Raw genomic sequence first — 15416 nt, 5'->3', positions numbered from 1 at the left:
TAAACCTCAATTTGGATCATATTTATATTTTAATATGTTCATAGATATTATTATAATCTAGGTTAAATGCATATGTTTCGATATAAACAACAAATGTACGTTCAAATAAATTTATTAGACAAGCATCACATCCTTATTTAGAACATTATTATGCAACAACAGCAATTGTTCGCATACAGTGCGATAGGCCCTGTATATGGTGACGTGGTTAAGTCGTCACTACTGTGCATCAAGGCAAGGAATATTGAAATTTTCCCCAAAAAATCGAACTCGGACTAAAGCGTTCATTTCATCAACTTTTGAAGTACCCATATTCCTTTTCACAGCACTGAACAATTTGACAATGTGTGAAATAGCTATTACTACCTATCCTACTGCGTCAGTGCACCAAAATCATATCCCATTGCCCCGACAAAAGAATCCAAAATATTAGATGGGGACATTTTGGCGGTTTTATTAGCATCCGTTATATTGGCTTTTCCTTTTATAACAATGAACGGTAAACGTCAGTGACACATTAAAGTGTGTGTGGCGTTTGCTCACCTGTTGTGGCCGAGCCGTATATAATCCCAGCTTTGGATTAGCTTTTTCTCATTCGGTTTGTGAACAGAAGGTCATCATGGTGGATTATAGAAAGCTCGCAGCGCTGTGCGCCTTACTGCTGCCTCTTGTGGCTGGTGTGAGTTGACAGTTTTTTTTTCTTTTACATATTATAATTATTAGTATTGTAACTAATATAATTATTATTATCATAGCGTTATGTATTCCGTATTAACATTTTGGTCAAAAACTTCGTTCAGGCAAAATTTTGTCCAAAACTTGTTTTACACACTAGTACTATTCATCCAAAAACCGACACCTTCATTTTTGCTCATTATTTCGGCAATTATTACACATGCATCGTAAAGAGTGTACACTGAGTCAAAATGAAGCCGAAATATTAAGTCAAAATATAAAGTTAAAATCAAGCTATTGGCTTTCAGTCTGACACTAATTGAGTAAAAGTTGTCAGAGGAAATACAGGTTTTCTGTTTTCATTTCAGCTGAGATGAATTTTTCCCGAAGTACATGACGTTGTGACATTTTCTCTCGTATTTGTTTTAGTCTTTGATCTATAAAATTAACATTTTCAAAATTTGCTTACAATACGCTTGTGAAGTCAACAATACCAATATTTTTCTTATTTAAGCTGAATAACTTTTAAAACCAATCCATGTTATGAAGAGATGCAAGTTACACAGAGCACATTTGTTTTGTTTTGGTTTTTTTAGGGTGGGGGAGGTAATTTTATTGTTATATGAATATATATTTCTTGTTTCTTGTAACTATACAGCAGAAAATGCTGGTGCTCGTATAAGTTATAAAAATTACAATTTTGTTAATACAATGCGTCTCGTAAAAATTTAGCCTTAATTCTTCTCTTCCGTTTTGGCTGGCCTTTAAATCGAAGTACCAGTTGTGGAATCAGAGGTTCAAACCCGACATTGCAAAGTGGATTTGATACTCCTGCTGTCACTGTTTGTGGTACCTTGGTGGCAATAACAGGTCTACAACGCGCTGTCTAATGTTCATTGAATATCACATGTCTCCTATCAATATGGGATTTTTTAAAAACAATATTTTTGACTCCACCATTAGGGTGTGTCTCGCCATATGTGTACGTCGACGTGAAAAACTTCGCCAGTAACTTGACAAAGGTGGATGGTTTATCCCAGGCAATCAGATTTCCTCCACCCATAAAACTGTATAAGTGAAAAAAATCTTGAGTAGTTTCTTTAAACAGCAATCAAATAAACAAATCAAATAAATATGTTAAGTTTATGGTAGACATACTTAGTCATGTCATGCCTAGTTTTAAAATTAATATTTCCTGGGTGGTTGAGTTGTGCGTCTGGTGTCTTTGACGTGGCTTTCTAGTGGAGCGGCATTATACGTATATTTGGCCTGGACCCAAGAATAGGCCTATATTTTCGCCATGAGATGACCGTTTAACAAATGACTTTGTAAAGATACAAAAAATTACCCATTAATAGTTTGACATCGAGGCAATTATTTGCGGAGTTGGCAAATCTCTCTGATAACTATTGACTTTGAATACCGACGATTATATTAATCTGTTTCTAATTTCTTTTCAGGCCCTGGTGAAAAGAGCACGTAAGTGATGTTTTTTCTCATAACACAGTTTATGTTCACAAATAAATTAAAACCATATAACTACGACCGTGTGCATGTTACATTTGTTACACGCGTTATAGCGTCCGTACAAATGAACTTACGGAGAACAACCATCTGTAATTCTATGTGTAACTGTACTTGTGTGTATATTCCAAAAAAATCCGGTTTATTTCAAAGGCTTAATACACGAGGCACATAACAGTATTCAGTAGAAGCTGAGTCCTGATTTAACCAGCCAAATGTGTGGAAACAGACTGACAAATTTACATAACGCTTTCCGAGAACGGTCATCATGAAGTCGAAAACCTCCTTTTTTAAATAGTGTATATTTAGGCAACCAGCCGGCTTTGTCTGTATGTCTGCCTATAGGTCAACAATTTTTACGGCAAACGTTATGTACAAATTTGGAGCAGGATGGACTTGTGCAAAGGACTAATCCGTTTTTGTCATTGTTAAGAATTGGTCGGAATCCGCCTGGGAAACCGGAGATACGAGATCAATCTCAAGTCTCGCTATATGTTATGTTCTAATAAATGGCGATACTGGGACTGGATCGCTCGACTAGTACGGTGTCAGTGTAGAGTGTGGAAGCATGCCTGGTGTCCACTGCATGGCTGATATACCCGAAGTCATTGTACAGTGGGGCAGCATTTCTGGTGTGCTCCGAATGAATGATCGACTCGGTGTCATTGTGCTGTGCGTCATCATGTCTGGTGTCCCACGCATGATAGATAGTGTCATTGTACATCTTCCTGCGCAACATACGAGTTTTTTGGGGATCGATGGAGATAGGAAATGTATTCATCTCTTTGTAAATTACTTTTTTCTTTTTATTTGAACGGTATTTAGATATTTGTTTCTCATCTGTTGAACCAGCAGATTTTATTTTACAACAATTTATTAGGTTTAACAAGAACAGATTACAAGACTTTTACAAATACTAAAGTACTTAAGTTTAACAAGAAAGGATAGCAGTATCTATACAAATATTAAAGTACTTACATGTACAACGGTGTCAAGTCCAAACGGACGCATATATTCCACAATGCGGAAACCCATACAGGCATAAATGCACAAATAAGAGGGAAAATCCACAGTATAACTGAGTGTACGACGAAATATACACAAAATTCCACAGACAGGGTCCGTGTACTAATAAGCACTGTGTACACAAGAGCACAAATGAAATATATAAGTTCAGACTGAACAAGTGCTCGGTGGAGATAAGATATAATAAAGCCAGAGGCTATAAAGACACCAAAATTCAGCACAAAAGGCCTACTAAAGTAACGCACAGCATCCAAAACTCTCAATAATTCTCCTTTCTCCTCCTTTGACCTGCTTCCATAGGTCTTATATAGACTAGTGGAATTGTCTAGAATAAGAAAATTCTTGAACACTTGTAAACAAACAGGCCCCGAACTGGGGGTATTCTGGGACGTTCTAAGGCAGAGGCAGACAGCAGGCCCTGAACTCAGCAATATAACTCAACAGTGGCTAGCTAAATTTAGAAGCTGACGGCAGTTGTGCACAAAACATGATAAAACAGTTCTAACTCATAACTCCTCTACTTTTTAGCTGACAAACATGGACATTTATAGAGTTTCTTTATTTTCTCCCCTCTTAACAGCATATCAGTTTCAGGAGGTAGGTGGCGACGCTGGGGCAGCCGGCGGTGGAACCACACCTGGGTTTAAAAGATCACGTGTGTTCACGTCCTGGCATGTCAATTAAAATTGCAACAAAACTGCATTAAAAGCACTAGTCCGCCACATTTAGTACAATGACTGGTCATTATTTTTTCATATGTGGATTATATAATATTTTGGAATTTCCAGGTGATGGAAACCCAAGCGTGTGTAAGAGATCAACTTTTAATGATAAAAGACTTTGAAGCTACTTAACCGGCCCTGACACTTGGTAGAGCGTCGACTTCGGGAGTTGTAGATCCAGTGTCAATCCTCGGTCGAGTCACCTAAGACTTTAAAAGAGGAAGTTGTAACTTCCTCGCTTGGCGTTCAGCATAAAAGGGATAGTGCAACGTCTGGTTGACCCGCATCAGACTAATGGCTCGGGTGTTGCGGCTTACTTGCCTTCGGTAAGGCGTCTCCGTGAAGCAGCAATAGATCAAAGAGCGGTGGAAAGCCGTTCTGCAACAAGGAGGCACATTACACGCACTCTAAGGATTCCTTCGTCGTCATATGACTGGAAAATTGTTAAGTACGACATTAAACCAGAAGCACTCACTCACTCACACATTCACTCACTCGAAGCTGCATTATTTTTAGCTGACAAACATGGACTCTTTGAAAATCGGTTTTTTCTTTTTATCTTAACCTCACTTATAGAGTTTCTTTATTTTCTTCTCTGTTGACAGCATATCAGTTTCAGGAGGTAGGTGGCGACGCCGGGGCAGCCGGCGGTGGAACCACACCCGGGTTTAAAAGATCACGTGAGTTTACGTCCTGGCATATCAATTAAAACTGCAACAAAACTGCATTAAAAGCACTAGTCCACCATATTTAGTACAATAACTGGTCGTTATGTTTTCACATATGGATTGTATAATATTTTCGAATTTCCAGGTGGTGGAATCGCAAGCGTGTGTAAGAGATCACCTTTAATGGTAAAAAAAACTTCGAAGCTGCTTAACCGGCCCTGACGCTTGGTAGAGCGTCGGCTTCGGGAGTTGTAGATCCAGTGTCAATCCTGGGTCGAGTCACCTAACACTTTAAAAGAGGAAGTTGTAACTTCCTCGCTTGGCGTTCAGCATGAAAGTGATAGTGCAACGATTGGTTGACCCGCATCAGAATAATGTCTCGGGTGTTGCGGCTTACTTGCCTTCGGTAAGGCGTCTCCGTGAAGCAGCAATAGATCAAAGAGCGGTGGAAATCCGTTCTGCAACAAGGAGGCACATTACACGCACTCTAAGGATTCCTTCGTCGTCATATGACTGGAAAATTGTTAAGTACGACATAAAACCAGAAGCACTCACTCACCCATTCACTCACTCATTCACTCACTCGAAGCTGCATTATTTTTAGCTGACAAACATGGACTATTTGAAAATCGTTTTTTTCTTTGTATTTTAACCTCATTTATACATTTTCTTTATTTTCTCCTCTGTTGACAGCATATCAGTTTCAGGAGGTAGGTGGCGACGCTGGGGCAGCCGGCGGTGGAACCACACCCGGGTTTAAAAGATCACGTGAGTTCACGTCCTGGCATATCAATTAAAACTGAAACAAAACTGCATTAAAAGCACTAGTCCACCATATTTAGTACAATAACTGGTCGTTATGTTTTCACATGTGGATTGTATAATATTTTCGAATTTCCAGGTGGTGGAATCACAAGCGTGTGTAAGAGATCACCTTTAATGATGAAAAAACTTCGAAGCTGCTTTATGTTTAGCTGACAAACTTGAACTCTTTGAAAATCATTTTTCCTTTTTATCTTAACCTCATTTATAGAGTTTCTTTATTTTCTCCCCTGTTAACAGCATATCAGTTTCAGGAGGTAGGTGGCGACGTTGGGGCAGCCGGCGGTGGAACCACACCCGGGTTTAAAAGATCACATGAGTTCACGTCCTGACACATCATTTAAAACTGCAACAAAACTGCACGAAAATCTCTTCTTCACCATATTTAGTACAATAACTCTTCATTATTTTTTTTATATGTGGATTATATAATATTTTGGAATTTCCCGGTGATGGAATCCCAAGCCTGTGTCAGAGATCACATTTTAATGATAAAAGACTGTGAAGCTGCTTAACTGGCCCTGGCACTAGGTAGAGCGTCTACTTCGGGAGTTGTAGATCCAGTGTCAATCCTTGGTCGAGTCACACCTAAGACTTTGAAAGAGGAAGTTGTAACTTCCTCGCTTGGCGTTCAGCATGAAAGGGATAGTGCAACGACTGGTTGACCCGCATCAGAATAATTGCTTTGGCGGGGCGGCTTACTTGCCTTCGGTAAGGCCTCTCAGTATAGGAGCAACAGATCAAAGAGCGGTGAAAACCCGTCCCACAACAAGGAGGCACATTACACGCACTCTAAGGATTCCTTCGTCGTCAAATGACTGGAAAATTGTTAAGTACGACATTAAACCAGAAGCACTCACTCATTCACTCACTCGAAGCTGCATTATTTTTAGCTGACAAACATGGACTCTTTGAAAATCGTTTTTTTCTTTTTATCTTAACCTCATTTATAGAGTTTCTTTATTTTCTTCTCTGTTGACAGCATATCAGTTTCAGGAGGTAGGTGGCGACGCTGGGGCAGCCGGCGGTGGAACCACACCCGGGTTTAAAAGATCACGTGAGTTCACGTCCTGGCATATCAATTAAAACTGAAATAAAACTGCATTAAAAGCACTAGTCCACCATATTTAGTACAATTACTGATCGTTATGTTTTCACATGTGGATTGTATAATATTTTCGAATTTCCAGGTGGTGGAATCACAAGCGTGTGTAAGAGATCACCTTTAATGATAAAAAAACTTCGAAGCTGCTTTATGTTTAGCTGACAAACTTGAACTCTTTGAAAATCATTTTTTTTCCTTTTTGTCTTAACCTCATTTATAGAGTTTCTTTATTTTCTCCCCTGTTAACAGCATATCAGTTTCAGGAGGTAGGTGGCGACGCTGGGGCAGCCGGCGGTGGAACCACACCTGGGTTTAAAAGATCACGTGAGTTCACGTCCTGGCATGTCATTTAAAACTGCAACAAAACTGCACTAAAATCTCTTCTTCACCATATTTAGTACAATAACTGGTCATTATTTTTTCATATGTGGATTATATAATATTTTGGAATTTCCCGGTGATGGAATCCCAAGCGTGTGTAAGAGATCAACTTTTAATGATAAAAGACTTTGAAGCTGCTTAACCAACCCTGACACTTGGTAGAGCGTCGGCTTCGGGAGTTGTAGATCCAGTGTCAATCCTCGGTCGAGTCACACCTAAGACTTTAAAAGAGGAAGTTGTAACTTCCTCGCTTGGCGTTCAGCATGAAGGGGATAGTGGAACGTCTGGTTGACCCGCATCAGACTAATGGCTCGGGTGTTGCGGCTTACTTGCCTTGGGTAAGGCGTCTCAGTATAGGAGCAATAGATCAAAGAGCGGTGGAAAGCCGTCCCACAACAAGGAGGCACATTACACGCACTCTAAGGATTCCTTCGTCGTCATATGACAGGAAAATTGTTAAGTACGACATAAAGCCAGAAGCGCTCACTCACTCACTCATTCACTCACTCGAAGCTGCATTATTTCTAGCTGACAAACATGGACTCTTTGAAAATCGTTTTTTTCTTTTTATCTTAACCTCATTTATAGAGTTTCTTTATTTTCTTCTCTGTTGACAGCATATCAGTTTCAGGAGGTAGGTGGAGACGCTGGGGCAGCCGGCGGTGGAACTACACCCGGGTTTAAAAGATCACGTGAGTTCACGCCCTGGCATATCAATTAAAACTGCAACAAAACTGCATTAAAAGCACTAGTTCGCCATATTTAGTACAATAACTGGTCGTGGATTGAATAACATGTGGATTGTACAATATTTTCGAATTTCCAGGTGGTGGAATCGCAAGCGTGTGTAAGAGATCACCTTTAATTATAAAAAAATCTTTGAAGCTGCTTTATTTTTAGCTGACAAACTTGAACTCTTTGAAAATCATTTTTCCTTTTTATCTTAACCTCATTTATAGAGTTTCTTTATTTTCTCCCCTGTTAACAGCATATCAGTTTCAGGAGGTAGGTGGCGACGCTGGGGCAGCCGGTGGTGGAACCACACCTGGGTTTAAAAGATCACGTGAGTTCACGTCCTGGCATGTCATTTAAAACTGCATCAAAACTGCACGAAAATCTCTTCTTCACCATATTTAGTACAATGACTGGTGATTATTTTTTCATATGTGGATTATATAATATTTTGGAATTTCCCGGGGATGGAATCCCAAGCGTGTGTAAGAGATCACCTTTTAATGATAAAAGGCTTTGAAGCTGCTTAACTGGCCCTAACACTTGGTAGAGCGTCGACTTCGGGAGTTGTAGATCCAGTGTCAATCCTTGGTCGAGTCACACCTAAGACTTTGAAAGAGGAAGTTGTAACTTCCTCGCTTGGCGTTCAGCATGAAGGGGATAGTGCAACGACTGGTTGACCCGCATTAGAATAATTGCTTGGGCGGGGCGGCTTACTTGCCTTCGGTAAGGCGTCTCAGTATAGGAGCAATAGATCAAAGAGCGGTGGAAAGCCGTTCTGCAACAAGGAGGCACATTACATGCACTCTAAGGATTCCTTCGTCGTCATATGACTGGAAAATTGTTAAGTACGACATTAAACCAGAAGCACTCACGCATTCACTCACTCGAAGCTGCATTATTTTTAGCTGACAAACATGGACTCTTTGACAATCGTTTTTTTCTTTTTATCTTAACCTCAGTTACAGAGTTTCTTTATTTTCTTCTCTGTTGACAGCATATCAGTTTCAGGAGGTAGGTGGCGACGCTGGGGCAGCCGGCGGTGGAACTACACCCGGGTTTAAAAGATCACGTGAGTTCACGTCCTGGCATATCAATTAAAACTGAAACAAAACTGCATTAAAAGCACTAGTCCACCATATTTAGTACAATAACTGGTCGTTATGTTTACACATGTGGATTGTATAATATTTTCGAATTTCCAGGTGGTGGAATCGCAAGCGTGTTTAAGAGATCACCTTTAATGATAAAAAAAATCTTTGAAGCTGCTTTATGTTTAGCTGACAAACTTGAACTCTTTGAAAATCATTTTTTCCTTTTTATCTTAACCTCATTTATAGAGTTTCTTTATTTTCTCCCCTGTTAACAGCATATCAGTTTCAGGAGGTAGGTGGCGACGCTGGGGCAGCCGGCGGTGGAACCACACCCGGGTTTAAAAGATCACGTGAGTTCACGTCCTGGTACATCATTTAAAACTGCATCAAAACTGCACGAAAATCTCTTCTTCACCATATTTAGTACAATGACTGGTGATTATTTTTTCATATGTGGATTATATAATATTTTGGAATTTCCCGGGGATGGAATCCCAAGCCTGTGTAAGAGATCACCTTTTAATGATAAAAGACTTTGAAGCTGCTTAACCGGCCCTGACACTTGGTAGAGCGTCGGCTTCGGGAATTGTACATCCAGTGTCAATCCTGGGTCGAGTCACACCTAACACTTTAAAAGAGAAAGTTGTAACTTCCTCGCTTGGCGTTCAGCATGAAGGAGATAGTGCAACGACTGGTGACCCGCATCAGAATAATTGCTTGGGCGGGGCGGCTTACTTGCCTTCGGTAAGGCCTCTCAGTATAGGAGCAATAGATCAAAGAGCGGTGGAAAGCCGTTCTGCAACAAGGAGGCACATTACATGCACTCTAAGGATTCCTTCGTCGTCATATGACAGGAAAATTGTTAAGTACGACATAAAACCAGAAGCACTCACTCACTCACTCATTCACTCACTCGAAGCTGCATTATTTTTAGCTGACAAACATGGACTCTTTGAAAATCGTTTTTTTCTTTTTATCTTAACCTCATTTATAGAGTTTCTTTATTTTCTCCCCTGTTAACAGCATATCAGTTTCAGGAGGTAGGTGGCGACGCTGGGGCAGCCGGCGGTGGAACCACACCTGGGTTTAAAAGATCACGTGAGTTCACGTCCTGGTACATCATTTAAAACTGCATCAAAACTGCACGAAAATCTCTTCTTCACCATATTTAGTACAATGACTGGTGATTATTTTTTCATATGTGGATTATATAATATTTTGGAATTTCCCGGGGATGGAATCCCAAGCCTGTGTAAGAGATCACCTTTTAATGATAAAAGACTTTGAAGCTGCTTAACCGGCCCTGTCACTTGGTAGAGCGTCGGCTTCGGGAATTGTACATCCAGTGTCAATCCTGGGTCGAGTCACACCTAACACTTTAAAAGAGAAAGTTGTAACTTCCTCGCTTGGCGTTCAGCATGAAGGAGATAGTGCAACGTCTGGTGACCCGCATCAGAATAATTGCTTGGGCGGGGCGGCTTACTTGCCTTCGGTAAGGCCTCTCAGTATAGGAGCAATAGATGAAAGAGCGGTGGAAAGCCGTTCTGCAACAAGGAGGCACATTACATGCACTCTAAGGATTCCTTCGTCGTCATATGACAGGAAAATTGTTAAGTACGACATAAAACCAGAAGCACTCACTCACTCACTCATTCACTCACTCGAAGCTGCATTATTTTTAGCTGACAAACATGGACTCTTTGAAAATCGTTTTTTTTCTTTTTATCTTAACCTCATTTATAGAGTTTCTTTATTTTCTTCTCTGTTGACAGCATATCAGTTTCAGGAGGTAGGTGGAGACGCTGGGGCAGCCGGCGGTGGAACTACACCTGGGTTTAAAAGATCACGTGAGTTCACGCCCTGGCATATCAATTAAAACTGGAACAAAATTGCATTAAAAGCTCTAGTCCACCATATTTAGTACAATAACTGGTCGTTATGTTTTCACATGTGGATTGTATAATATTTTCGAATTTCCAGGTGGTGGAATCGCAAGCGTGTGTAAGAGATCACCTTTAATTATAAAAAAAATCTTTGAAGCTGCTTTATTTTTAGCTGACAAACTTGGACTCTTTGAAAATCATTTTTCCCTTTTATCTTAACCTCATTTATAGAGTTTCTTTATTTTCTCCCCTGTTAACAGCATATCAGTTTCAGGAGGTAGGTGGCGACGCTGGGGCAGCCGGTGGTGGAACCACACCTGGGTTTAAAAGATCACGTGAGTTCACGTCCTGGCACGTGATTTAAACTGCGCCAAAATCACCGTTCCGCTACATTTAGTGCAATAACGGGCCGTTATGTTTTCATTTGGGTATTAGGCCTGTGATATATTTTGGACATTCTCTTGGGTGGAATCACACCCGTGCATAAAGGATTATCTTTAGCGATGAAAGATTTCGAAGCTCCTCTATTTTTAGCTGTCAAAAAAACATGGACTTTTTGAATAGCGCTTTGTGTTTCTTTTTACCTTAAATTTAGTTATAGATTTTCTTTATTCCCTCCTCTGTTGACAGCACATCTGCCACAGGAGTAGGTGCAGACGCTGGGGCAGCCGGCGGTGGAACCAGACCTGGATTTAAGAGATCACGTGAGTTGACGCCCTAACATTTTATGTACGTGTAAATGGAAGAATGCGAGGGATACAGAATTGTCGTTGATTGGCTGGCGTGGGAGGCTAGTCCATGCTCTGCGTAGGCTAGCCTGAAGTTTGGGTAACGCACATTTAAGCGAGCTTGACCAAGACTCCTGGGTCCGTATTCTTGAAGTATCTTAAGTCATAAATTCAAGTGGTTAAAAAAGAACTCTGTCCACGTTGAATGAAGCTAACCTTGCACTGCTGGCGGGAACTCTGTCCACGTTGAGCGAAGGTTTAACCTGGCACTGCTGGCGGGAACTCTGTCCACGTTGATCGAAACTTTAACCTGGACTGTTGGTGGGAAAATCTGTCCAGGTTGAGCGAAGGTTTAACCTGGCACTGTTGGTGGGAACTCTGTCCACGTTACACAATGTTTTAACCTGGCACTGTTAGTGGGAACTCCGTCTGCGTCGAGCAAAGTTTTAACCGGGCACTATTGGTAGGAACTGTCCAAATTAAGCAAAGTTTTAACCTGACAATGTTTTGCAGGAAATCTGTCCTCGTTACACAATGTTTTAACCTGGCAGTGTGGGTCGAAGCTTGTGAAACCTTTTCCATTTACGTGTTGATGTCTCAGCGTATCATTACCATTATTATTATTATTATTGAACCCAACTAGGACTGTGAGTCTAAGACAGTATATAACTGTTATTTTGTGTGAAATGCATCATAGATTAGAGCTGTGCATACTTTCATTTAAAGACTGTAGGGAAGTCCACTTATTTCCATTATCCGTGGCCGAGGTGGTTCTAGCATGCCAGCGTGGCGCAATGACCCAGGATCCTCTCACCAATGCAGTTGCTGTACGATCAAGTTCAGTTCATGTTGGCTTCCTCTCTGGTCCTAAGTTGGAAGGTCCGACAGTAACCTGCGGGTGGTTGTGGGCTTCCGCAGGGCTCCGCCGGTTTCCTCTCACAAAAATGATGGCCGCCGTTGTATAAATGAACTATTCTTGAATGCGGTGAAAACATCATAATAAAATAAATATTTTCACTATCAAAAATTACTGAAATTACATAAAATTGCACGTCTTCATTTCAGTCGTTGTTTTTATGTGCATACCTCTGTAACACTTATTTCCATTTTGCCTTTTCAGTACTTGTCTTCAGCTGAACTTCATGCTTTGGAAGGCCGAAGAAAAAACTTTTTCCAGGTCTAGAATTTGGAAATGGCCAAGGTGAGGCCAGATTACACCGAGGAGATTTGTTATTTTGCCAAATGTACATATAGACATGGAATAAACGTTTTATTACGCCGACAATCTGTTGTTCAAAGGTTTTTCAAATATTGACCAATTTGTAATATGTCAACACAATTTGCTGGAAATTTTGCTACAAATAATTGTTGTGCTGGGAACCTCCGCGGCCGAGGTTGTCCAATGGCGGACCGATGAGCTAGGGGCCTGTCACCAATGTGGTCGCTGTGAGTTCGTTCCGCTCATGCTGGTTTCCTCTCCGGGCATACGTGTTAACGTCTGAGAGCAACCTGCTGATGGTCGTATGTTTGCCGGCTACGCGGGATTTCTTCCCACCATAATACTGACCGCCGTCGTAGTGAAATACTATTCAGTACGGCGTTAAACCAAAGGAAGAAATCAAATTTATATATGGTCGTGTTTTCAACATGGTTTATTCAACACCCAAAAAGTTTATTACTTAAATGAATGAGTGTAGCTTCATTCGAGCCTGCGAGCGCATTCGTTAGTGAAGCCGATCAACTGCCTCATTTAAAAAGCACACTTTGGGGGAACGAGCCAGCGAGGGCAGTGTCTTTCTAATATGATCTTGTTAAGTATGACGTTAAACCCCAAGCACTCGCTCACTCTAATATGATCTCGATAGATTAGACAGCCTTAATCGTTTTATTAATTAATGAACCGGCAGCGCCCTCTACAATGGCGCGCTGCGATTCTGCAACAATTAAGCGACTGTCTGGAAAGGTTGACGAGGGAAGATTCTGCTCTGCAGTCCTGGTATGTACACCTAATTTGGTGTAGATTCAGATTAAACCTATCTTCCAGAATGAGCATGTAAAGGTCAATAAAGTCGTTGAAAACTATCGTTTACAAGAATGTAGAAATAGCCAAAGAACAACAAACAACGCCAGCACGAGGACTTAAAATCCTAGCTAGGCCACAGATCCACAGATTGACTAAACCTGTTTCTGGAATAAATTTACTAACATTCTGAACTGTTCAGAGCCTAGGTGTTTTGTTAGGAATAGTAAATGGATGAACAGTCACACACTGTACTGATGAATTCATTTGTTCCAATTGTTTAGTTAATTTATGGTATACATGTAACAGCTAGGCCTAGTGAAAATTGAAATGACTAGGAACTCTACTGAACGTTGAAATGTACAGCCTTAGGCCCAGATAAATTCTGCTGCTTGTACTTTCCAATATGCTTGTATATTATATCCATTGTGCTGTTCTGTCTCTCTTGGCGGTATGTTCCCAAATTGTCTTCGGTGTTGTACAGATTTTCCGAGATTTCCACTTGGTGTAAAACATTGTTGCTGTTCTGTCATTGTGCCAAAAATCTCTACATGCAGTCTTTATACAGGGACGGCAACTGGAAATACAGATGGTAAGTGATGACTTGATAAGTGGGGGGGGGGGGGGAGGGGGGTAAATGCGAATTGTAAACTATCTACCATTGAAGTTGAAATTAATTAGTAAACTAAATCAAGTATTCAAACAGGAATTCTGTAATTCTAATTTTAATAACTACAAAATCCCTAGAAATTGAACTGAGGCTTTTACCCAGATAAAAGACTTCTAAATTTTTGCCTACTTTCATTACTTCAGTGAAAAACATTCGTTTATTCATATATAATTGTAAGCACCATTATTTGGTGGTAGAAAGTCTTTAGTGCATGTTGTATTTATCATTTCCTGATAAAATCTATGAGAATATAAATGAATCAGTAAATTTTTAGCCATGTCACTCTTTTATTTTGCAGACAAACCAACTGACAGGTAATAGTACCAGAAAGGTCCAGGTTCACATACAGTGACCCTTTCGCTTCAAGAACTTCTAGCCCAATGCTTTCGTCAATTTTATGCTATCTGGACAGATCCTCTTCATTGCCGTCACATCAACCCATGAAGTTCTGGGTCCTGTTTTACGAAGCAGTAAATTGCGCCTGGCGTAATTTCCATGGCAACATATAGTGAAGAGATACGTCACCATGGTAATTGCGCTTGGCGTAGTGCTACGAAAGCTGTGTAAAACGGGCCCCTGGAGTTACTTTTCAAATTTGATTTTGTATTTAAAGAGACAAATCTGCAGGAGTGCTCTACATGTTCCTTTGAACAGCTGTAGCCAAGGATATGAGTGTAGGCCTTTCAGGGTAAATAGGAGGTACAAGACGTGATAGCTTGTAGCAGCCTTTCTTGCAGCACGATGATAATTCGATACATAAGTCGTTCCTTACATGGAAAATAATTCCAGAGGAATTCTGACTCGACACTGAAATAATCAGGGTAAGTCCTAAATATTGTCTTGACGCTGTCTCAGAAATAAAAAGTAATAAAAAATAAGTATTTAACCTAACCTCTTCTTTTATCTAATCTTTGAAAACATACATTACGAGCTGAACAGGTAATTCATAGTTGTAACACATGGAAGTTTGTTAAAAACTTTGTTAATAGTAACAAAGTAGTTTTTTCAGTGTAGTAATATTTTACTTAAACGACGGCTTGTAATAGTTTTATTTATTTGTTTGATAGATGTTTTACACCGTATATAATCAAGCATATTTCACTTATACGACGACTTGTAATCGTTGTTTGCAGCACCTATACATTCAACATTTGGATCTCGTTAGACGTGAGTTTCAAAATTTGCCTTCCAGGTTTCCATCAAGTTTCTATGCACTTGACTGGGTAACCGACGACTAACCTGTGCACACTATACGTATACATAAGAAGGTCTGACTGCGGATGGACGTGTGTTCCACCCGGGCTCTGTCCTTTGTCCTCCCACCATAATGATGGTGTAAAACTCGAATCGAAATAAGTTCATCTGG

The 15416-nt window shown here is 40.4% G+C and overlaps 1 protein-coding gene across 7 annotated transcripts; it reads left to right on the top strand.

The window, feature by feature from the left end:
* Nucleotides 1-609: 609 nt before the first annotated feature.
* LOC135480496 (PE-PGRS family protein PE_PGRS26-like) lies at nucleotides 610-12645 on the top strand. 7 transcript variants are annotated; one of them, XR_010445935.1, is made up of 10 exons: nucleotides 610-679; nucleotides 2136-2154; nucleotides 3806-3880; nucleotides 6420-6494; nucleotides 7541-7615; nucleotides 7912-7986; nucleotides 8653-8727; nucleotides 9773-9847; nucleotides 11263-11336; nucleotides 12481-12645. XR_010445935.1 is itself a non-coding variant. In XM_064760340.1 (10 exons), the coding sequence occupies exons 1-10, from the start codon at nucleotides 620-622 to the stop codon at nucleotides 10994-10996; spliced, it is 708 nt and encodes a 235-aa protein (XP_064616410.1). In that variant the 5' UTR covers nucleotides 610-619; the 3' UTR covers nucleotides 10997-11108. The 7 variants fall into 7 exon arrangements, 6 of the variants coding, with proteins under 6 accessions (XP_064616410.1, XP_064616409.1, XP_064616408.1 ...); XM_064760340.1 differs by lacking the exons at nucleotides 6420-6494; nucleotides 11263-11336; nucleotides 12481-12645 and adding exons at nucleotides 6792-6866; nucleotides 10522-10596; nucleotides 10893-11108; XM_064760339.1 differs by lacking the exons at nucleotides 8653-8727; nucleotides 11263-11336; nucleotides 12481-12645 and adding exons at nucleotides 9025-9099; nucleotides 10522-10596; nucleotides 10893-11108.
* Nucleotides 12646-15416: the final 2771 nt, after the last annotated feature.

This window comes from Liolophura sinensis, chromosome 13 (genome assembly GCF_032854445.1).
Source record: "Liolophura sinensis isolate JHLJ2023 chromosome 13, CUHK_Ljap_v2, whole genome shotgun sequence".
NCBI lineage: Eukaryota > Metazoa > Mollusca > Polyplacophora > Chitonida > Chitonidae > Liolophura > Liolophura sinensis.
This window is presented reverse-complemented; position numbering and strand designations above follow the sequence as displayed.